We start from the raw sequence: 21801 nt of genomic DNA on the forward strand, positions 1-21801 counted from the left end.
AACGGTTTTTTATTTTATTTAAACATTTAAATCCGGAATTATTATTTTACTAATCACCACCGCCATTAAGTATATCAATAAAAGAAGGTAGGCACCCACTTCAATTATAGTTTTGGACTTCGACAAATGCTCCTGTAGTTAAAATTCAAAATTTGACCGTTTCCGTCCTGGTTGTCCGTTGGAAAATGCATCGTCGTTGTATAATCTGTGGCCAGGAGCCGGGCGAGCAGTGCGTCTACCCGCGCAACATGTCGGAGGCTCGCCGGTGGGAGAACCTGGCCAACCTCAGCAGTTTTGACGTCGACCCCGAATCGCTCTGCCGGCACGGATGCGTTTGCGCCTCCCATTTGGATGGCCACGGATCTGGTTCGGAATCGGAGAGCTCGCCTCGTGCTGCTGGCCGGGCAAGAACTCCAGCTGGCTTGCAGGATTGGAGCAGCAGGTGGAGCTCTTCGACATCGGAATCTGGCCATGGCTATCCCATCAGCAAAAAGGCTAACGAGCAGATGCAGAACCAAAGCAAACAGAGTCTCGCCTCGGAGAGGCAGGAATTCAGCAGCGCAAACAGATGTACGAATGGTTACTGTCGTTTTCGAAACACCTGCAACAGCATGTTCCAGGGCAATACATACGCCCAAAATGGACAGAAGTATCCCAATCCACCACAGGCAACAAGGGCCACCAACTTAGAGGACAAAAAGAATCCACCTATGAAATTAAACGCAAGGGTAAATAAACCTACATTTGGAGCTGTAAACTGCACCTGTGATGGATGCACCTGTAGTTTCTGCCCAGTGCAAGGGATCAAGAAAGCGGTAGCCCCCCTAGAAGAAGATTCAGGCATCCAACAAAGTATGAATAAAGAGAAAAGAAAGGATAATTCCAAAGGCAGCCCGCATAAACCGAGTTCTTGCGAACGTCTCACTTGTCCAGCTTTCAGGACAACGGACATAAAGACTGTAGCAGATGATTTCCGCAGTAGCCCGAGCTACCCGGTATCGCCAACTTCACGAGGTAACAACAGAGTTAAAAGTTCGATGAACCAGCAGAATACGAAGAAAAAGCCGGAGCTGAAGAGTGAATGCTGCCAGACGTGCGTCACCCATCAATTGAAGGATCAGGAAGTGCAGTGCTCAACGGTGACGCTGCAGACTCAGAGCTCTTCGCCTGTTAGGCGAACCAAGATGACCGGCTCGTTCAGCCATCAAACTGGAAGCTCAGCGACAGGTTTCTCTGCCGGACCAACCAATAATTCGAGTAACTTTACTTGTAGCGGCGGCGGTGAGAGAAGAACTTCAAATGCTATCAACGTGCTGCTTATGAACGGCACCCGAAATAATGACTACGAAGATGGGTGCTGCTCTCCGGCGAAGCAACGTCCCATGGCGCCGCCTCCAGAGATTTGCGTTCAGGAGTCCGATCTGACCGAAAGTGACGAGCGTGCTGTTTTCCCGGAAATCGACAAGCCCAATTACAGAGTTTGTCGATCCTCGAACGAGACCAATGTCCTGGTCCTGGAGGAGAGTTCTTTGAATGAATGCAGCCCCAACGCAGCCCAGGATGCGAGTAAAGTAGATAGCCAGACGAAGAATCATTTCGATGCTGAACAAAACGCCAACAATAATAAAGAGCAACAGAATAGTTTTCTTATCAACTGGCTCGAGTCCCCGGCTACGAGTAACTTCACTAAGGTTCTGGAACTGCAGAGATCTCGCATCAAGGAGCTGGAGAATCTGCTGGAGCAGCACAGCCTTCTGCAACAGACAATCCAGCACAAGGTTGCGGAGCTGCAGTGCACAGATATACCGGACCCTAAAAATATAACTAAATCATAAACAAAATCTAGTGCGCATATCTCTGAGGGAATTTTGTTGGTTTTCAAAGGGTGAAGAGTGGTTTATTCGCTATTACCGCTTGAATTCCAATACCAAACTTTCAGTTTGAACATCTAAATCAAGAGCAAATCCTTAAGAGTCTAGGCAGCGGTCTGGATGACATCGGTGTAAAGCTTAACCTTAGTGGCAATGCTCATGTCGACGTACTTGTCGCCAATGGAAACGATCAGGCCACCGATGATGCTGGGGTCCACGCGGGAAGTGATCTTCAGAGACTCGTTGCCCTTCAGGAAAGACTGCAAAGCAAATGAGAAATAAATTGGGTGGGCGAGACAAGACAGAAGCAAGGCGTAGATACCTTAAGGGCACCCTCCAGCTGCTTGCTCTGGGATGCATCCAAGGGCTTGGCGGTGACCACCTCGCAGACGACCTCACCGCGGTGTGCGGCCATGATGGTCTTGTAGGCGTTGATCACGGTGTCCAGCTTCTTTAGACGTCCGTTGTCGGCCAGCAGACCCAATAGATTGGCGGTGGCCGGGGCGAAGCGTAGCTTCTCGGATGCCTCCTTCAGAGCGGTGGCCATGACCTTCTTGTTGATGATGGGGCTGGTCACGTACTCGCGCAGCTTCTTGTCGCTACGGATAGTGGCCTGCAGGGCAGTCAGATCCTTCTCCACCTGATCCAACTGGCTCAACTTGGAGGCAGCCGAGTACAGGGCGGTAGCATAGCGACCCTCCAGACCGAACACCTGCACTGGTGGCTTCACCGTCGCCTGGGCGGCAGCGGAGCTGAGGGTGCGGCTCTGCGGGATAATCAAAGAAGAGCACTTGTTAAGTTTTTCGGCTTATTAAACATAAACTACCCGCGGTTCGTGGGTTAAGGTGGGCAAAAATTACATAACCAAGAAACGCGCGTTAGATAATTGTACATATGCCCAGGCAATAATAATTTGACATGCACTTAAAATGGTTTGGCATTGACCGGAGCTTGTTCACTTTTTTTTCTATATATTCGCATTATAACATACCAAAATTGCCAATTTGTTAATAGAGGCCATCGTTTTTATCCCGATAATTTTTCAGCTAAAACTCTCAGCTGTCACCAGGGCTACGTTACTCGCTACTCGACGTGTGGCAGGGTTGTTTTGGGTGGTGTAAGGGTTGCAGAAAAGTTATCGATTACAAAAAGTAGCTAGATTTAAACATTTAGCTAGTTAAATGAAAGTGAAATTTTAGTTTAAATTAATGTTTTGACTACTGACTTTAAAGTAATAGTATCGCCTCTAATTTGTTATTAAATAGCTCTCATGTTATTTTATAGACATCAAATTGAATACTTTTGTCATTCTTTACATAAATAAAAAGACACGGCTTGAGATTCGATTTACGTCTTTTTATTTGTTTTAAATTATGTTAATGGTGATTCTCATTTTCTGCTGCTCTTTAATGGATGTATGACTTTTGCTTATTTCGAAACCTAAATATGTCTTGAAATGGTTGCGAATATGTAAATGTTGCATAACCATCGGGAAAACTATAGTTGCCAGTGGTTACAAACACTGTGGGCCTTCAGTTGCGAGCGATTTGAAATTGCATTAATCAGTTTACTTGTCATCTAAAATGGTGGGTTAGGTGCTTAGTAAATCCCTTCTGTTCAAAAGACACTATATAGGCTTACCCTCATCCTCTTCCTCTTCCTCGCCTTCTCCATCCTCACCGTCCTCGTCGTCGAATGCCTCCTCCTCATTATCTTCGTTGTCCTCCTCGTCCTCGGGCTCCACCTCGATATCAGGTACCAGATAATACTGCAGTGGATTTGGCCAAAGGTCATCTTTTATCAGTTCTGCGATCTCGTCGTTGACGGGATCGGTGTTATCCGAGAACCAATCGAAAAAGGTTTTGTATTCGGAGTTGCGCTTCTTCTTGTTTCCGTATGGTTTCGTCAGCAAAAGTTTAAGCAGGTTCTTTCCCTCCTTCCATTTGATGGGCGTGCTGGTAGACGCGGGCCAGTCGCCGTTCTCGGAAGCAGCTTTAATTGAAATGGTAATGGGTTAGCTAAGCGGATCTGAGTAAATCTCTGGCCCAACTTACCCGCTGAATTCAGGTGGAACTCTTTGGTGAGCACCTTGTTTTCAAAGTAAGGATTCTCGTCGAAATGGAAGTTGATGCGGTATCCCGATTTAATATCCTCGAACTCCTCCACCTCAAGTTTGCTGAGTGCGTGCAGGCATTCCTCCTCCTCCTCATCCAGAATGCCGGATACTTGCGGGTGGTTGATAAACTGCAAGTATGGTAGTTGGGATTAGCTAGGGGATGCATGCTATCAAGCAGAAAGCCATGTTTATGGCACCTTTGGCACTACTTTTCTTTTCAATTATGGCAGCAAATATTTAAATGGTTATTTGAGTTGAAGCCATTTTAAACTGGGCTAAGTTGTGTATTTCCCGGCCAGACGGATATATCGATAGCACAATTTTTCCGGGAGGGGGAAAATGCGCGGGGAGCCGGTGGTGTCGGCATTGCAGCCCAAAGATGAACAAGAAAAAATGACTCGAATAGAGAAAATTTCTTGTACATGTGTGCAGCGATTACCATCATTTCAGGGCTTCGAAAGAACTAGGCGGCTCTACTAGAACCCAGCAGACGAACACGCGGAAGGGACAAACATGGCCGCGGATCGAAGTACTCACCGAGGTCACCCAGAAGTTGGGGATGCGCTTGACCAGCTCGCTGCGCTTCTCGTAGCAGGGTTTCCGCAGCTTGTTGTACTTCTGCTCCACCTTGAGTATCTCCTCGCTGGCCTTCTCGTTTAGCGCATCGATCTCGTTCTGGCAGGCATCAATTTGCTCCAACGCCTCCGACTCCTCCTCGTTGTTACCGGCGGCGGCGGATGCGTTGCCATCGGCGGGGGCGCCGTCCAGCTTGGCTCGCTTTGGCACGCTCGACATTCTGCACGCTCTTCCGGTGTGTGTGCGCTCGTAATTCCCGAGATATTTGACCAAAAAGCGGCGGTACAGTTGAGCAGAAGAAAAGCGAAGCGGATTTTTTAACCTTGCGTTTGCGGCTGCAGAGCTGTAAGTGTATCGATAGTGCGGTGCTCTATCGATAGACACATCGCAGTAGGCCACCGGTGTGAACACTGGCCAACCATGATTACAGTACTATCGATAGGCATATTCGGGTCCAATCGTTCTTCGATATCGAGATTTGATGCCGAGCTGTAATAGCTGAAAATTATTATTTTCATTTTGCATACGCATCGTTTTTGAAAACATCAGCAACATGGCCACGGCTGAAGCCCAGATCGGTGTGAACAGGAACTTGCAGAAGCAAGACCTCAGCAACTTGGTAAGCAGCCCGCAAAGACGACCGCCAGACGCCGCCTTCCCTTTTTTTTCCGCCCGTGTGTGAAAGTATACGCGTCGTCATTATGGAGCCGCTTCCCGGAAAATCGGCGGGGTGCGGGACAAAAGGACGCGCCCAGATTGTCTCAAACGGTCCACGGATCAATTTCGCCAGATATACCAGTGGGTTTCGCCAGGGCCAGCAGTGATTTGTTGTGGGTGAGAGAGCACGGTGAAAATGCAGCACGTGGCGCTACATTTAGGGTCTGTTTGGTTTTTCTCGCGACTTTGGCTCTGCATATGGGCATGATGCGGACCCTGGCGGTATTTGGGATGTGGCAAGCAGATCAGTTTCGCGAGGACTACCCGGCTGTTGTCATCAATTTTTAGTTGATGCAATTCAAGCGACATTCTAACCTCAAAATCGACGGCTTTCCTATATACACACATGCAGCTGAGAGGGGATGTTTTGTCAGGGGGTGTGGCGGCGGTAAACAAGACTTGTGATCTGATTTTACGCTGTAGAAGCGCCTTTATTAATCGCATTGCATTTGGAATCTTGCAGGACGTCTCCAAACTAACGCCTCTGTCACCGGAGGTCATCTCCCGACAGGCGACCATCAACATCGGCACCATCGGTCATGTGGCTCACGGCAAATCCACGGTGGTCAAAGCCATATCCGGCGTGCAGACTGTGCGCTTCAAGAACGAACTGGAGCGCAACATCACAATCAAGCTGGGTGAGTCAGGGATCCGTGTGAGGCTAGCCTTAGCATATAATCTTAAGATGTATTATTCTATTCGATAAAAATTTGGCCGTATGTTAATTCTTCCTGCTCGCCCGTAAACCCCGTAGTACCCTAAGATTGTAAACCTTCTCGGCTGGCCGAAAATAACCCATAATTATCTTAAGAATCCCTTTTTAACACCGTACCGCGACGGCACACCGCGTAGCCAACTCTGTCGCTGCTTTACATCGAGATATTGTTGTAAAAGGGTTCTGCGAATGATTGTCTCTTGTAATTCGAATTCCTGTGTATTTTGGTAACTTAAATTGCTGGATTAGCACGCGTTGCCCTGTGTCGTCGCCTAAGTAGACTTAAATGAACAAAAGAAGTTGTCCTTAGAATGTTGTACTTTACAAAGCTGAATTAAAAAGCTTTCCCAAAGTTTGGTATTAAGCATATCTTCCTGTTAGCTTAGTCTTGAATCTGTTACATTGATTGATACGACTGATAATCCAGCAATTTAATTAATTGCCAATCTTTTTCTTCTTTTTCCCTATTTCTCTTGTTTTTTCGATTTTTTCGGTTGCGACGCGTCCACCAAATAATAAAAAAAAAAACACCAAACCCATCAAACAATCCAAAATTGTCCAAAACTTGTCATTTGCAGAACGCTTGAGCGAAAAGAAAATCAAGAAACTTTTGAGCTCCAAGCAGCAGCGACAGCAGTATGAAATCAAACAGCGTTCAATGCTACGCCACCTGGCCGAATTGCGGCGACATAGCCGATTCCGCCGCCTCTGCAGCAAGCCAGCTCCGTCTTCCATGCCAGCATCCACATCCAGTGCAGCTAGACGCACCACCCGGCGAAGCACCAGTCAGAGCTCACTGAGTCCCAGCAATAGTAGCGGCTATGGCAGCGTTTTTGGCTGCGAGGAACATGATGTGGACAAAATATCCAGTCACAAGGGATTCGCCAAACTGAAGCGTCGACGCAGCAGTTGTGTGGGAGCTCCAACTTCCAACTCCAAGCGGTCGAAAAATAACGAGGGACTAGTAGCCAAAAAGCTGCCCAAAGGAGAGTACGTTGTGGAGCGTATTGAATGCGTTGAGATTGATCAGTATCAGCCAGTCTTCTTCGTCAAATGGTTGGGATACCATAATAGCGAGAACACCTGGGAAAGCCTTGCCAACGTGGCCGACTGCGCCGAAATGGAGAAGTTTTTGGAGCGGCATCAGCAGCTCTACGAGACATACATAGCCCAGATAACCACTGAGCTTGAGAAGCAGCTGGAGGCATTGCCACTTATGGATAACATTACGGTGGCCGAAGTAGATGCCTATGAGCCACTCAATCTGCAGATCGATCTTATCCTGCTCGCCCAATATCGCGCTGCTGGCAGTCGAAGCCAAAGGGAACCGCAGAAAATTGGAGAACGAGCCCTGAAAAGCATGCAAATCAAGCGGGCTCAATTTTCACGGCGCAAGCAGTTGGCTGATCTAGCATTGTTCGAGAAGCGCATGAATCATGTGGAGAAACCGTCACCTCCAATACGTGTGGAGAACAACGTAGATCTGGACACTATAGACAGCAATTTCATGTACATACAGGATAACATAATCGGCAAGGACGTGCCCAAGCCGGAAGCGGGAATTCTGGGCTGTAAGTGCTCTGAAGACACAGAGGAGTGTACTGCCTCTACGAAGTGTTGTGCCCGCCTCGCCGACGAGCTTTTCGCCTACGAGCGAAGCACACGGCGCTTGCGCCTACGTCCCGGAAGTGCCATCTACGAGTGCAATAGCCGCTGTTCGTGCGATTCTAGCTGCTCCAACCGTCTGGTGCAGCATGGACGCCAGGTACCGTTGGTTTTGTTTAAGACCGCCAACGGCAGCGGATGGGGGGTGCGAGCGGCAACTGCCCTGCGTAAGGGTGAATTTGTGTGCGAGTACATTGGAGAGATCATCACCAGCGATGAGGCAAATGAGCGCGGCAAGGCGTATGACGACAATGGAAGGACATATCTTTTCGATTTGGATTACAACACAGCTCAGGACAGCGAGTACACTATCGATGCGGCTAACTATGGCAACATCTCGCACTTTATCAATCACTCTTGCGATCCAAATCTCGCCGTGTTCCCCTGCTGGATCGAGCACCTGAATGTCGCACTGCCGCACCTCGTCTTCTTCACACTGCGTCCAATCAAGGCGGGCGAGGAGTTGAGCTTCGACTACATTCGCGCGGACAACGAAGCCGTGCCCTACGAGAACCTCTCGACAGCTGTGCGCGTCGAGTGCCGCTGCGGAGCTGATAATTGCAGAAAGGTCCTCTTTTAATGGACTTGAAGTACTATTTTTAAATGGCACGTCGTTACCCACCTTAGATATCATTGCATTGAACCTTTTTTTTTTTTGTCAACATATCTAATTGGATTTTATTTTCCGAACAATGAATTGATGTCGTTTTAAATATTTATTTGTTAATAAATGCGAATATCGTTTGGATCTACATTATGTTTGATGATCTATATTACTAGAGGATAAAAGGAGTAATCTTATATAGCTTGTACATGTAATTTTATACATTAAATTTAGTAATAACTTAGAGTTTTGACAAACTACCTTGTAATGTGCTGAAATTATTACCGCATAATGTGCAAATCATTATTTCACAATAAATATCTTACCATTATTAAGTGATGTTTGTTTGTGGCTGCATAAATGATCTGGAAGGATCAAAGAAGTGATTGTAGTTAGCACTTAATTCCTTGTCAAGAAGTTAATATACTGGATTATTTTAAGTGGTTGCCGGGCCAGGAGTTCGAAGAATGTATTGTAATATTCTTCATAATTCTTATCGCATTGCTTCTAGGTTATGCCAACGCCAAAATCTACAAGTGCGACAACCCCAAGTGCCCGCGCCCGGCCAGCTTCGTATCGGATGCATCCAGCAAGGACGACAGCTTGCCCTGCACCCGGCTCAACTGCTCCGGTAACTTCAGACTGGTGCGACATGTGAGCTTCGTGGATTGCCCCGGTCACGACATTCTTATGGCTACCATGTTGAACGGTGCTGCTGTGATGGATGCCGCTCTGCTGCTCATTGCTGGTGAGTAGCAAAGGATCTCTCTGAACCGACACAATATATACTAAATACTACCTATTCCATGTGCAGGCAATGAATCCTGCCCACAACCGCAAACCTCTGAGCATTTGGCCGCCATTGAGATTATGAAGCTGAAACAGATTCTAATCTTGCAAAACAAGATCGATCTGATCAAGGAGAGCCAGGCGAAAGAGCAGTACGAGGAGATCACCAAATTCGTCCAGGGCACCGTAGCTGAGGGCGCTCCGATCATTCCGATCTCGGCCCAGCTCAAGTACAACATCGATGTGCTCTGCGAGTACATTGTGAATAAGATCCCAGTGCCGCCGCGCGACTTCAATGCCCCGCCCCGTCTGATCGTCATCCGATCCTTCGACGTGAACAAGCCAGGCTGTGAGGTGGCAGACCTTAAGGGCGGTGTGGCCGGTGGCTCCATCCTGAGCGGCGTGCTGAAGGTAGGCCAAGAGATTGAGGTGCGTCCAGGCGTTGTGACCAAGGACAGCGATGGCAACATCACCTGCCGCCCAATCTTCTCCCGTATCGTCTCGCTCTTTGCCGAGCAGAACGAGCTGCAATACGCCGTGCCCGGCGGTCTGATTGGTGTGGGCACCAAGATCGATCCTACGCTGTGCCGTGCCGATCGTTTGGTCGGTCAGGTGCTAGGCGCCGTTGGACAACTGCCAGACATCTACCAGGAGCTGGAAATCTCGTACTACCTGCTGCGTCGCCTTCTCGGCGTCCGTACCGATGGTGACAAGAAGGGAGCGCGCGTTGAGAAGCTGCAGAAGAACGAAATTCTGTTGGTTAACATCGGATCGCTCAGCACTGGCGGCCGCATCTCGGCCACCAAAGGTGATTTGGCCAAGATCGTTCTTACGACGCCGGTGTGCACGGAGAAGGGCGAAAAGATTGCACTCAGCAGACGTGTGGAGAACCATTGGCGGTGAGTATATACAGCTCCCCTAATATTGTATTTGAAATCACAACCTAATGATGTATTTTTTCTCATCAGTTTGATTGGCTGGGGTCAGATCTTCGGAGGCAAGACAATCACACCCGTTCTGGACAGTCAGGTGGCAAAGAAGTAGAACTTAGTTAGGATCCGAATGGTTCTACTTTTAGGAACAACACCAGCGGCAAAAGTAGCAGCATCAACTTTATTAGGCCTCTTCGCCCTGCTCCTTCATGTCCCACAGCTCCATTCTTCCCGTGTCCGTTGATCAAACCGCAACTAATTAGTACCAACATGAAATACATACCTAACTTAATTTATTTTATTGAGTTTTGTTGTCGAGTATGTATATAAAATGAAAACACACGATTCGCTTGCGAGTATTGTGCATCTATAGCAGAATCAGGCATAACAAAAGCAACTAATAGGGTATACCTTATATATTATAATAACTAAAGGCAAATCTGATACATCGTAAAATTGTTTTTATGATTTAAATACAAAACAAAAACTAAACGAAAAAAAAAACAACAAATTGTATTGCATTTTTTACAATTAAAACCCTCAAGAACTGACTTGTTATTTTGGGATTTTTGGAGTGGAGTCGTTTATATTAAAATTAATTTAGCAAATTCGGGGAAGAACGCATATAAGTAGGCTACATAAAATGCTAAATAAACAGGGAAGAAGGCAGTCAACTTGTTTATTTTTCATTATAGACCAATTTATTTTTCCACTTTTAGTTCAATTAAATTTAAATAGTTACAATACGATGTTTTTCAATAACACATTGATACTCGTAATATTCTGTTGTTTAAGCAATTATTCATACAAATCTCAATATCGTTTTTGAAACACAATGTCCGTCAGCAGCGATTCGACATGGATTGTGTTGAATAATTTTTGAAACGTTTTCTTTTTCGATTTGGTAAATTTGTTTTAACTATAGCACACTAATTTAATTTTAATGTATTTTTATCCTTTTGTAATTTTAAACTACTATTACCAAGTACTTGTTAGTTTAATATTTGGTTTCTCGAGACTTCGTTTATTAGTAAATATAGCTTATTGAATAAAAATTCGTACTTAGCCGTGTTGTACATATTTTTGGTTTGTTTTGGTTTTACGGTTGAAACTAAATTTTGATAAATGACTCTCACTAATAAGTACATATATTGAAAAACGTTTGATTTCATTCGTTAATACTATTGAGTAATTTCTGTAATACTTGTATTTTCAGTTTGCTAAATTAGGCCCCGAAATTGGGGAACACGATTGCGTTGTGGTCAGTACACGCTTTGAGCATTTGATAACAGAGTCAAGTCTTCGTTGAACATACATACATACAATATTCGAACTTAAACAACAAATTGTACAATTCATGCTTGTCGGTCGGCATATAGCTATGTATGTTGTTTAGCTTTCGTTTTTTTTTTTTTTTTTTTTGAGCATCCGTTGAACACAATACAGTTTTCAGGTCAGAGATCTATTACAACCAAAAGCGGAACAGGAACCGTTTTCGAGCAAGCTTTCCTCATCATCTCCGTCCATCCGAAGTGAGTGGAATGGGGCCAGCTAACTTAGAGAAGAACTAAGGGCAAGGGACAAACCAGGATAGCTTACTGAGTAGTATCTATGTTTTTGTATTCGGGGTATCTCTGGCTTCGACTAATTGCTTGAGTAACGCGCCTGGCTTAGTGTGGTTACGACTTGTAACTAGCAAATTGATCGAATTAAACAATTCATTCGCCCACTTCTCGTGGAGCGCTGCTCTTCTACCTGTATTCCATGTACATACATATAATTATATCGTGCTTATATCGTTGGCATTAGACTGTCTAGGACCCGCCCAATTCAAGAATTAAACGAAAGTTATTCTCTAGCAAGTCCTTCGTTATCGATCAGGAAACCGTCTAATGTCTATTAAACCCCACACAAAAACGACTGAAAACGATTTCTTACGCCTAGATGCATACTGATGTATGCAGTTTCATTTTATATGGTACATTCATTGATTCGACTGGGAAAAGATGGAAATTTAGAAATTAGAAAAGCATTTGTCGGTCGGTACGTTTGCCGACGTCTTATATAAAGCGGGAATGCAATGGCAATGAGTTTTCAATTTAAATTCGTATCCTATGGTTTCCTCTATTTACGGAGTATGTATGCCTATGTCAATTGGTTTATCCTAGAGTTCGTATGTGCAATGTTTGTGCATCTTTTGGGTATGAGCAGCAGGGAAATACATTGAATTTTGGTCAGCTTCCTTTAGTTGTATATAAAAACTTTAGTTTCTTACATTCATTATTTAAATATTACATACATACACAATTATTGACAGTTAACGTTGGCAAAATGGCAGATGGCAGTAGGGTTTGACATCTTAATTATCAATTTCATAAATGCTAAGTATTCAACATTTCCGCTAATATCTTCATAATGCATTGGTTATAATTGATTTAATGCCCGCTCTAACTTTGCTTATCCTATCGTTTCATATCATATCGTATGGTACAGATTCAATTACATACGTACAAAGATATACAGGTGCATAACAAACACGCAGATTTATATGCCGCTTCTGGGTTGAGTATCATTAGTCATGGTTAAATCTAACAATCAGTTGGTTACCGTCTACAAATATTTAATGACACGATTTATGTTGTTCTAAGTACGCTTAATATTCTTATATATGTACAGGATCTATCTCTCCTTGCAGCAGCAATTGGTTGGTTACCTAAGTTGATTAGCTATCCAGGGTGGCGGGGTATGGTTGGTTGTGGTGTGGTTTTGGAGCCTGCGTTTTCTTTAGGATGCTCTTCTGACCGGCGATCGGACATCTTAAAGAAAATGGCTTAAATCTCATTCGTTGATGTCCTCATCCGACGAGCTGGCAGCTGGAATCGTCGAGACCTGCCACTTTTCCCGGTTGTTATTCTTGCTAACATATCGAAAATGGGGATACAAAAACAAATTAAACTTACTAATTATGCTTCATAACACATAGATTTAACTCGAACCATTGGTCCTAGTACACTATTTAATTCTACAACTTTAACTAACTAACTAACTAGATATTTGTCAAAACTCACCCATGCTTTTTGGCATTGCTGGGCAGAGTGTGCGAGCTGCGATAGTAGCTCTCCATGGGCTCCTCCTTGGTCTCTTCCAGCGATTTCCGCTGCAGCGTCATCGTCTCTTGGGGCGAGTTTGCGGATCCGACGCCGCTCATTTCCGCATCCAAGTAGTACTTGGCGCTCTGCGCTATCTTACAGTTCTCGCACTCGCTCAGGTAGTCATCGTCCAGACTGGTGTCGTTGGGCAGGAAGTGCTCCTTGGGATTCAGGCAGTTCTTCGAGGTGGTGCACACGGGTAGCTGCTTGCTGGGCGACCGTACGCTGGATCTTCCGGTGGTGGCCTTCGTCGTCAGCGGGTAACTGGGCATTTGGCAGTGGGCAATCGCCAGACTCGTGGCCGTCCCTCCTCCTCCCGATCCCGACGATGGGTCGCGTTTCACGCGCAGGATCTTTGGCAGTGTGGTGCTTTTGGCCGGCACTCCTGTCTGGCCGCCCGGATTGTTGTTCTCCACCGGCGGAATGCTGATCACCGAGGGCACCTTGCTGACCACGCTGTTGATGGTGCTGTTCAACGAAACTTTGCCGCTGATGTGCTTGGGCAGGGTGTAGGTCACGTGATTTGCCAACGGATAGAAGGTGCTCGAGTTGATCTTGCCGCTGGTCAGCTTCTCGCCGGACTGGCCTGCGGCTGGACTTGCCGGCGGCAGAGTCAGCGAGGGAGTCTGCTCCTTGCGCTGACCACTGGTCGCCGGCTTGCTCAGCGTGTAAATGGTGGCCACGGCGTTGTTGTTCCCGCTGCCGGACGAGCAGGAGGACGAGGATGTGCTGACCACGGTAGCGCTTTTTAAATTCGTTAGGCTTTTGTAGAGTTTCGGTGGTAAAGTCGGATTGCTCGGATCTGGCTGCTGCTGCTGATGTTGCTGGTTAAAGAAATGTTGCTGCTGTTTCTGCGTCAAACTCAAGTAGGCATCAACCTGGAAATTAAGGCACGATTATCAGAAGCACCACGGAAAGCAGAAATCGAGGAATGAAACCAGAGATAACCAAATGCCTGGCATTCACCAATCAAAAACCAATGAAGTCCCTTTCCAATTTAGCATTCGATTCATTCCCCGCCATGTCAAGCTCTCACAAAGGGATTACTTACATTTCGAACTCACCTTTCGATTCAAATAGACGCTGGATAGGGAATCGCCACCGCTGCCACTGGACACACTGCGTCCGCCACTGCCTCCTCCGCTGGAGCTCCTTCCCCGTTCTGCAGAATTGCTGGAGGATCTCTTCTGCACCCGACCCAGGACAATTGGCGGCGCAGACACCTCTTCGGGATGCTGCAGCGGGGGCGGTGGTATGATGGCCGACACATTGACTCCACCACTTGATGCCGTATGCCCATGATGCGTCTCATCGCCCACCTGTTTGGATATGGTGGCTATCTTCGGCTCGTGTCCACATCCACTTCGTCGCAAGGTTCCACCACCCGAAGCAGCTGCCGTTATCAGATCTTGCGCCTGCAGGTTAGACGAGGACTTGGCTCGTTGTCCGTAGGACATGGTGGCCGCATGACGAACTCCACCGGTGGCCGCCGCTCCCGGAGACAGGGAACACGTCGGAGTTGAGGTGCTGCTGCTGCTCGAGTTTCCGGCGAAAAGTTTGCCGGCTCCGCTTAAGAAAGCATTTGCGTTGGCCGTGCTGCCCATATACGACATGGGCACATGCTGGATGGGACACTGGCACATGGGCTTCTTACTGGCCTGCTGCTTATCACCAGTGGATGTGGCACTGCTGCTGGTCTTGGGCTTCAACTGGAGAGGGTCGGCCACTGCGAAATAGCGCGGAATAGTGCGGTGATAGCGCCTCGAACTGGAGGGTGTCTTGCTCATCTGCTGTGGCTGGCTGTTCTTCAGCGTTCCGTGCAGAGGCATCTGTGTGGTCTGGGTCACTGAATCCGCGGTGCTGCAGGCAGGTGCCGACGAGATTGTGGCTATCTCTAAAGGCTGCAGTATCTCCATGCCCGGCGAGGATATGGCCGCCAGCAGATGTTGCTGCTGCTGCTGGTGCTGCTGTTGTTGATGCTGCAACACTTGGACGTGTGTGGGTGTGGCCAGAAGTTCCCCACTACCGGCTGGCAGGGAATGATAGCTTGCGGCACTGGCACTAGCATTGATCTCCACATCGGCTACGGTTAGATACTGTTGCTGCTGTTGTTGTTGCTGTTGCTGCTGCTGCTGTGGCAACTGATGAAGCAACTCTTGGGATCCCCGGGGAGTTGTCCTTCGGCCAGTCGTATAGGCTGCCGAACTGGAGCTGGCCGCCGCAGTAGTAACACTGGCGCTAATGTTTAGGTGGCAATTCTTGTAGCTGCACTCGGCGGAGACTGGCGGCTTGGGCATCGCCTGGAGGCAAATGGAACCACTGCTGACCGGAGGCTGCATAAGATGCTGCTGTTGCTGTTGCTGCTGCTGCTGCTGCTGTTCCAGACTGAGTTGGTGGTCACTTTGCAGACTGTAAGGCGGCTGGTGATTCTCCCCGGTGGCTATGGTGGTCACCCCGCCACTATTGATGTTTATGTTAATTAAGTTGGTGGTGCTCTGAGTGTACTGGTTTGACTGGGGCAGCACATTGGCTGCGGAGTGCGGGTGCTGCGGATGCGGATGAGCCACTAGCTGCTGGCTGTACGGCTGGTGGTGCTGCTGCGGTTGAGTGTGCAGTTGGAGAGTATGCTGTTGCAGATGCTGATGGGCCTGTACCTGGGCCTGGATCTGTTGCTGCTGCTGGGCTTGGGCCTGAGCTTGAGCCTGGGCTTGTGCCTGGGCCACTGCCTGCTGTTGCTGCTGGCTGACCGTGGCTACCGTTCGCTGGGAGCTAGCCGGCAGGCTGACGGTGCACTGAGCACTGAGCGCCTCCGCCTGGGAAATGGCCACTGCCTCTTCGTACGGCGGTGGAGCCTCACCACGCGGAAAATGCGGCTTCCACAAGGGATAGTGGGTAGCAGCACCGCTGTAGGAATAATCAATGGCACTCAGATTTCCCTCCATGTAGCCCATGTTTCCTGCTATGTAGCTGCATGGAATGATAGGACGTTAGACGGTCTGGGAGGGTAGAGGATTTAAGGGACCCTTACCCAATGCTGCCCACAATGCTGCGCTGATCCTCTGCGTTCTGGCGATTCTCCCGTGCCCGCATCTTCCGCTGCCTCAGGCGATTCACCAGAAAGAAGAGAAGCGACAAGGACAGCGTGGCCGTGATGCCACTGGCCACCAGTCAAATGCCAAAGTCGGTGCTCCCATCGCTGAACTGGTCGTCCAGGCAGATCACCTCGCAGCAGTTGTTGCCGCTGCCCACCGTCTGGAAGGACTTGCACTTGCTGAACGCCTCGCAGAGCACCATCTTGCAGGCCTTGGGCAGTCCGCTGTCGCAGATGCAGAGGCGGCATGAGTCGGGTCCTGGCATATAGTGCATGCCAGTCTCGTACATCTTTCCATTGTAATCGCGGCAGGAGCCGCCGGGGATCAGGCTCGAGCTCACCGCATTTCCATCTGAGAAAAGTGATAAGTATTTCATGATTTATTGGTTTAAATTGGTTATTTTGCTGAAATATTACTTTTAGCTTAGTACCCACAGTTATAAACAGGATTAAACATTCGATTTTTCGTTTTCAGAAGGTCGTTGAATTGAATGAATTAATAAATACTGAAAACATTGTTTCACAGATTTAGTTTAGGAAGTATACAAATTGGGGTACCCAAAAAGTGTTCAAAATACTTTAATTAATTAAACTTGTTGTTTGTCTTGTGGACAAGAAAATACTTCTCTAAGGACCTTGTAGGGCATATATATGTATGCATGCGTTTGAATAGAATCCCTACGAACGTATATATTTGCACCTATAATGCACGCCCGATGCTAGCTGAATTCTTTATTTTGACACACTTGACCAACTTTCGCCTTTGCTGATTTAGCATTGGGCCACCAAATCACACATACACACTCACGAGCAATGCCACAGTGCAGCAGGTGCTGTAAATACTCTCAGCGGAGAGTGCGCGAAGGGGGAAGGGGTAGGGGGATGCAAGGACCACAATATTTATCACTTGAATGAAATTAAATGCAAACGCATAGCATTTTCGACATCATTTAAATGCTAAACAGCCAAAAGGAAATTCAAATTAAAAACAAATACACATGCACACCCGAACATGCACACACGAACTGCATACATATGTATTGGTACATGCGTTTGCAGCAGGAAAGAAACGCACGAACGAAAATGGAAAACAGGCGTGCGTTACGCCCCCGCAAAGAAAAAAATCGGAAAAATATCACATACAAAAAAAGTTTGCCTTTTATTCGAGAGTTCCCAAGTGAAATTCGCGTCTCAGTGTGTGTGTGTGCAATAAATACATACACGCGAGACAAACACATGCCCAGTTCACACCCATACAGACGAGGCAAGTATACATGCAAAAAATAAACACCATACGCACACACCCCCAAACAACCGCCCACCAGCTCCACATACACAGGCCTGCATGTCGTTGTGTATGTTACACTTGGCGAGACAGGCACATGAAATCGAAATAAAATAACTAAGATGGAATAGAACAGCTTGATATTTTACAATAAGTTTAATATTAAAAAAAAATATTGATACTATTATTGATTAAAATAAAAGAACATAATCTTTTCTTTCAGCGCAGAGCAAAGCGAAATTTTGCAGGCCACTTCCTTCGTATTGCCATTTCCCCACCCAAAAACCGTTATGCTGTGTCCCCTTTTCTCTCACACACTCTCTCCTCTCTCTGCTCTATGCCTTCGCTTTGCAGAAAAAGAGCGAGTATGTGGGCTGGTATTGGTGTGTCCTGCCAAAGTATATGTGTGTGTGTGGCCCGTGTCCCATAAATTGCGAGCTGTGTGGCCATGGACCATATTTCCAATTATCGAAGGAGCCAAGGAATCGAAATAGATTTAGCATGAAAAACCTTTTTGCTGTGCGCTGTCAAGGAGTTAATCCTTGCACCGATTGCAGATATTCACTTATAGCGAGGATATGGGGCTGAAATTGCATGGTCCCGCATGTGTATAAGTGTGTATGTGTATCAAATTTTTCACACCAGTTTTTCCCATTCAGAACCGTTACCTTTGGCATTTCCAATGAACGCAAGCAATGCCAAAAAATACATATTGAACGCGTTAGTTAGCACTCAGCACGGCACAATTAATGAAAACTTGCTCAGTTAGCCACAAAACTTGTATCCAACAATTATTTCCAACAGTTTTTTGCGAACGTTCGAGCTATACCAACAACCACCGACGACGACGAACCGAACGGGAGTTTTCGCACAGACATTTCGTTCCAGGGCTGGCGATCTTGGTACCGTTATCGTGGCTGGTGGCCAGGAACCGGTTCCAGGGCTGAGCCAAACATTCTGGTGATTGGTGGTAACGGTCGTTTGAAAAATGTAACGGTCGCTTAAGTTTAGGTACTACAAGAAATAATATTCAAAACAATAATAATATGTCCACATTTTTTTGTCTATCTTTTGAAGTCCTTTTTATATTAGTGCAGCACAAACTATGTATTAGGGGTCACTGTATCTCTTTGTATGTTAAAAATACATATCTCGGAGTGATCTTGTATGGAAAACTACTATTGAAGGCCAAAAGTGTTACTAGCTTAATAATTTAAATTGTTACATATTTCAATAAAGTCACCTGGTTCATAAGGACTATAGGCACTGAAAGAGATATTAAAATCTTTAAAAATAGGCAATGTTTGTCGGACAACCGACAAGACGTCAACTAAAACTTCACGAGTTTAAAATAGATTTTAATTTATTATCGCATTTCAACCGCACTCGGAGTTCCACTGATAGTTAAATTCAATTCACTCGAAATACGCTCATTAATTTTGCAAAATGCACGCGGTGCATGCAACCCAGTGTCAAGTTTAAAACTTTAAGGGTCGTAAGCTACCAACAACAGATTAGTGGCGTTGCAAAAAACACGCATAGTGAATAATCTACGATTGCTGAGCGCCGATTAAGTTGCATTTAAATCAAATGCGGGTAATTTTTAACATTCATGTTCTAGGTATTTGTATTCGCCACCCGATTTGCTATCCGTTTTGGCAGTTTTCAATCGCCCGACCAACCAAACGGACATGAACAACGGCACAGTGGGAGCGCCGAGGAATCACAGCAACTATGTGATTCCCGGTCTGTATGACCTCTCCGTCGAGGACACCAACTGGGTCCTGACCTCCTCCTTCATCATCTTCACCATGCAAACGGGTTTCGGTATGCTGGAGTCCGGTTGTGTGAGCATCAAGAACGAGGTGAACATCATGATGAAGAACGTGATCGATATTGTTCTGGGCGGATTTACTTACTGGCTCTTCGGCTACGGGATGAGCTTCGGTCGCGGCCCACTCTCCAATCCATTCATCGCCATTGGAGACTTCCTCCTGGATCCACCGGTCGGCGATGCCCTTATGGGACAGATCTTTGCCGCCTTTCTGTTCCAACTGTCGTTTGCCACCACGGCCACAACCATTGTCAGCGGCGCCATGGCTGAACGGTGGGTAGCCATGATACATCTGTACAAGATACAGCTGCACAACAAACAAGGATAAGAAGTTACCAAGGACGAAATCCTAAGCATGCCTTGTTCTACCACCAATCAGTATCAAACTTGTTGTATATCCTTCCAGCTGCAACTTTAGGGCATACTGCCTGTTCTCCTTCCTGAACACCGTTGTGTACTGCATCCCCGCTGGTTGGGTGTGGGGCGAGCACGGATTCCTCAACAAGCTGGGCGTCGTGGATATTGCCGGCAGTGGTCCAGTGCATCTGATTGGAGGCGCATCCGCCTTCGCCTCGGCCGCCATGTTGGGTCCTCGACTGGGTCGTTACTCCGAGGGATATGACCCGCTGCCACTGGGCAATCCTGTCAACGCGTGTATGGGTTTGTTTGTCCTCTGGTGGGGCTGGTTGGCCTTCAACTCGGGCAGCACCTATGGTGTTAGTGGGGCTAAGTGGCAGTACGCAGCTCGAGCCGCCGTTATGACCATGATGGGATCTTTCGGAGGCGGGTTCACCAGCTCCATGTAAGTAAAATCGAATTTATAATGAGCGCCATATTGCTTTCATGTTTCCCCATAGCTATTCCTTTTGGCGACATGGAGGCGGCATGGACATCATGGATCTGATCAATGGAGTGCTCGGCTCTCTGGTGTCCATAACGGCCGGGTGTTTCTTGTACCGCGCCTGGGAAGCTCTCGTAATCGGAGCCATTGGCTCGCTGTTCTGCGTCCTGGCCATGCCGCTCTTTGATCGAATGGGCGTGGATGATCCGGTGGGAGCCAGTGCTGTGCACGGAGTTTGCGGCATCTGGGGCGTAATAGCCGTGGGACTGTTTGCTGATAATCCCATTCCACTGGACACGACCAACGGACGCAGTGGTTTGTTCAAGGGCGGCGGCTGGTACCTGTTGGGCATTCAGACGCTCTCGGCGTTATGCTTAGTCTGTTGGGGCATCTGCTCCACATTCCTGCTGCTGTATGTGATCAACAAGATTATACCCATTCGCATGGATCCACACGAGGAGCTGCTGGGCGCCGATCTAACGGAGCATCGGATTCGGCACTCACAAATCGGTTTATCGCGAGCCATCTCAGCGTTGGCGCCAATTAAGGTGGATCTTAAGGATATCGCCGGCATTCAGCCCATCGGAATCAATCCTGGCCACGAGCGAAGCATAGATCAGCTGCGAGCGGCAGAGGACAAGTTGCAGCAGTGGCAATCCTACCTGGAGCAGGTGAGTGGTCCGCGAGCCAATCTAAAGATGGACGCCGGTCAGTCGCACGCCGACATCAACTTCAAGCCCAGGACGGCGGGCAACGTATTTAACCGTCGAATCCCTGCCCGGAAGAGCATCAGTGGTGGCCTGTACAGAGCCAACAACAGCGAGCTACCGGTGATAGGATCTGTGATGGGTCAGAAGCCCGAAAAGGATCCCAACTTTGCCTGGGTGGATTAAGCCCATCTATCAAGCAAATTGAAGTCACACATTTTAAGAGATTTCATTGCAATCACCCAACAGAAAAATCTGATGAAATCATGCCGCTCAAAATGTTTATATTAGCCTCTAGATGTTTCTGCTGCGTCAGTTTAATTCCGACAAAAAAGTCTAGATGATTCTATAATGGAGTGACTAATACCGTCTATTCCAGTACACAAAGATATTAACAGAAAAGTGAGCGAAGCTGACCCTTTACTTCGTAGCTGCATGCTGAAATAGCTCCCAAATCTAAATAATTGTACAAGTAAAACCCTATTTGTATTTCGTTGATAGGATTAGTAGATAAAGCAGCGAAAGCAGTTCCACCCCAATTATATCGAACAAAACCACTCTTGTTCTAGAAACAATGTCCTCTTATCTCTCCTTATCAGCTATTCCAGTTGGGAAAGCACACAGCTCTGCGTCTACTTAAATATGATTACCATGTATGTACACACCAGACATCAAGATATAGTACACATGATACCTTTTATCAGAAATCAACACACATTCGGTCAAATGAATATATTTCACCAAGCTGAAATAAAATCAAATTTTCGCAATGAAAAATCAGGTTTTGCAATTCTCAAATTTATTTATTGAATTCAAGTACAAGCAAATAGTTTGGATGATCGATCGATGACAATAATATAATATATACTATTATGTAGCAGTGTGTTTGGTTTTGTTCTAGTATGAATT

The 21801-nt window shown here is 46.9% G+C and overlaps 7 protein-coding genes across 9 annotated transcripts; 3 read left to right on the forward strand and 4 right to left on the reverse strand.

Annotated features, from left to right (window-relative positions):
* Nucleotides 1–29: 29 nt before the first annotated feature.
* LOC117142704 lies at nt 30–1974 on the forward strand. The gene has a single exon (XM_033306861.1). It carries the CDS (start codon nt 186–188, stop codon nt 1833–1835), a length of 1650 nt encoding a protein of 549 aa, XP_033162752.1. The 5' UTR covers nt 30–185; the 3' UTR covers nt 1836–1974.
* Nucleotides 1867–2971, reverse strand: LOC117142708 (ATP synthase subunit O, mitochondrial). Its single transcript, XM_033306867.1, has 3 exons — nt 2863–2971; nt 2194–2637; nt 1867–2131 (listed from the first exon to the last, which is right to left on the reverse strand). Exons 1-3 carry the CDS (start codon nt 2890–2892, stop codon nt 1976–1978), a joined length of 630 nt encoding a protein of 209 aa, XP_033162758.1. The 5' UTR covers nt 2893–2971; the 3' UTR covers nt 1867–1975.
* Nucleotides 2972–3206: 235 nt separating this feature from the next.
* On the reverse strand, nt 3207–4922 carry LOC117142707 (protein SET). The gene is made up of 4 exons (XM_033306866.1): nt 4525–4922; nt 3926–4115; nt 3513–3863; nt 3207–3449 (listed from the first exon to the last, which is right to left on the reverse strand). Exons 1-4 carry the CDS (start codon nt 4780–4782, stop codon nt 3439–3441), a joined length of 810 nt encoding a protein of 269 aa, XP_033162757.1. The 5' UTR covers nt 4783–4922; the 3' UTR covers nt 3207–3438.
* A 69-nt stretch (nt 4923–4991) lies between these two features.
* Nucleotides 4992–10489, forward strand: LOC117142705 (eukaryotic translation initiation factor 2 subunit 3). Of its 2 annotated transcripts, XM_033306863.1 has the most exons (5): nt 5007–5182; nt 5744–5918; nt 8776–9012; nt 9079–9952; nt 10022–10489. In XM_033306863.1, the coding sequence occupies exons 1-5, from the start codon at nt 5117–5119 to the stop codon at nt 10095–10097; spliced, it is 1428 nt and encodes a 475-aa protein (XP_033162754.1). In that variant the 5' UTR covers nt 5007–5116; the 3' UTR covers nt 10098–10489. The 2 variants fall into 2 exon arrangements, with proteins under 2 accessions (XP_033162755.1, XP_033162754.1); XM_033306864.1 differs by lacking the exons at nt 8776–9012; nt 9079–9952; nt 10022–10489 and adding an exon at nt 6574–8599 and having other exon boundaries at nt 4992–5182.
* Nucleotides 10490–10937: 448 nt separating this feature from the next.
* LOC117142703 (myb-like protein Q) lies at nt 10938–16246 on the reverse strand. 2 transcript variants are annotated; one of them, XM_033306859.1, is made up of 4 exons: nt 16163–16246; nt 14199–16101; nt 13054–14012; nt 10938–12902 (listed from the first exon to the last, which is right to left on the reverse strand). In XM_033306859.1, exons 1-4 carry the CDS (start codon nt 16222–16224, stop codon nt 12824–12826), a joined length of 3003 nt encoding a protein of 1000 aa, XP_033162750.1. In that variant the 5' UTR covers nt 16225–16246; the 3' UTR covers nt 10938–12823. The 2 variants fall into 2 exon arrangements, with proteins under 2 accessions (XP_033162750.1, XP_033162751.1); XM_033306860.1 differs by lacking the exon at nt 10938–12902 and having other exon boundaries at nt 13921–14012; nt 14186–16101.
* A 45-nt stretch (nt 16247–16291) lies between these two features.
* On the reverse strand, nt 16292–18362 carry LOC117142709. The gene is made up of 2 exons (XM_033306868.1): nt 18179–18362; nt 16292–16577 (listed from the first exon to the last, which is right to left on the reverse strand). The coding sequence occupies exons 1-2, from the start codon at nt 18219–18221 to the stop codon at nt 16303–16305; spliced, it is 318 nt and encodes a 105-aa protein (XP_033162759.1). The 5' UTR covers nt 18222–18362; the 3' UTR covers nt 16292–16302.
* Nucleotides 18363–19198: 836 nt separating this feature from the next.
* On the forward strand, nt 19199–21738 carry LOC117142435 (putative ammonium transporter 3). The gene is made up of 3 exons (XM_033306396.1): nt 19199–19617; nt 19751–20146; nt 20202–21738. Exons 1-3 carry the CDS (start codon nt 19202–19204, stop codon nt 21076–21078), a joined length of 1689 nt encoding a protein of 562 aa, XP_033162287.1. The 5' UTR covers nt 19199–19201; the 3' UTR covers nt 21079–21738.
* The last annotated feature ends 63 nt before the right edge of the window (nt 21739–21801 follow it).

The sequence above is a fragment of the Drosophila mauritiana genome, chromosome 3R (genome assembly GCF_004382145.1).
Source record: "Drosophila mauritiana strain mau12 chromosome 3R, ASM438214v1, whole genome shotgun sequence".
Taxonomy (NCBI): domain Eukaryota; kingdom Metazoa; phylum Arthropoda; class Insecta; order Diptera; family Drosophilidae; genus Drosophila; species Drosophila mauritiana.